Raw genomic sequence first — 951 nt, 5'->3', positions numbered from 1 at the left:
ATATATTTATATAATATATTTATATAACATATATATATATATATATATATGCATATATATGTATATATATATTTATATATATGTATAGTGTGTGTGTGGTGTGTGTGTGTGTGTGTGTATAGTTGGCGAGCTGGAGAATAAGGAAACCCATTTTGAATAGATTTTGTTATTGTAATGACGGCACGAGTTACCTCGCATAGTAGGACGTGATGTTTACGTGGCACCCGAAATGAAATGCAATATGAAATCGAGAGTAGAATCTCCGCACAATGCTCAATATTGATACTGATATAATCTTTATCATATGGTTTATTAAGCGTAATGAGGCTCGCATTCTCAGTTTACTGTGAAGTGGATAGGCTACACCAAATATAATAGTGTATATCATTAGTATGAAGTACATTAAATAAGCCTGGTTATTCGACAAGGTGAGCCATAGATAATCAAGTGAGAAAGGACAGAGTTTTGTACTATTCCATAACGTGATATTTTCCAGCCTAACAAGCTGTACAAACTCAATTCATAACGGGCAGGCCGATCACAGGTTGAAGACTGGGTCTTCAAATCCCGCAGTATGACTTGGTGCACTTGTTTAAGTCGCCGCATTCGCCCGACCATCGGCAGTACACCTTGTCCACTTGGATAGGACCCTCAAGAAAATCGGAGTCAAGCTCACGCTTCTCGGCGTAAGAAATCTTGGAATCGTTGCTGCTGCTGCTAGAGCTACCAGAGTTGCTAGCTTCTGAGATATCAGAGTTATCAGTGCTTTCTGAGATATCATAGTTATCATTACTGCCACAATTGTCGGAGATGTCATTGCAGCCAGAAATGTCTGCGTTATCATTGCTGCCAGAATTGTCAGTGTTGGCGGAGTTGTCTGAGCTATCTGATATGCCAGAGTTGTCAGAATCGACAGCACGGCCAGAGCGATCAGAACGACCAGAGCCACTG

At 40.1% G+C, this 951-nt stretch overlaps 1 protein-coding gene across 1 annotated transcript in view; it reads right to left on the bottom strand.

Moving 5' to 3' along the window:
* Positions 1-560: 560 nt before the first annotated feature.
* SARC_09824 (hypothetical protein) overlaps positions 561-951 on the bottom strand; it is a gene marked incomplete at both ends in the record, with an annotated part of 1,625 nt that continues 1,234 nt past the window's right edge. Inside the window, one exon of the mRNA XM_014296155.1 lies at positions 561-886. Coding sequence (XP_014151630.1) covers positions 561-886 — 326 coding nt within the window. The remainder of the gene's footprint in view (positions 887-951) is intronic.

Source organism: Sphaeroforma arctica, assembly GCF_001186125.1.
Source record: "Sphaeroforma arctica JP610 unplaced genomic scaffold supercont1.1054, whole genome shotgun sequence".
NCBI lineage: Eukaryota > Ichthyosporea > Ichthyophonida > Sphaeroforma > Sphaeroforma arctica.
This window is presented reverse-complemented; position numbering and strand designations above follow the sequence as displayed.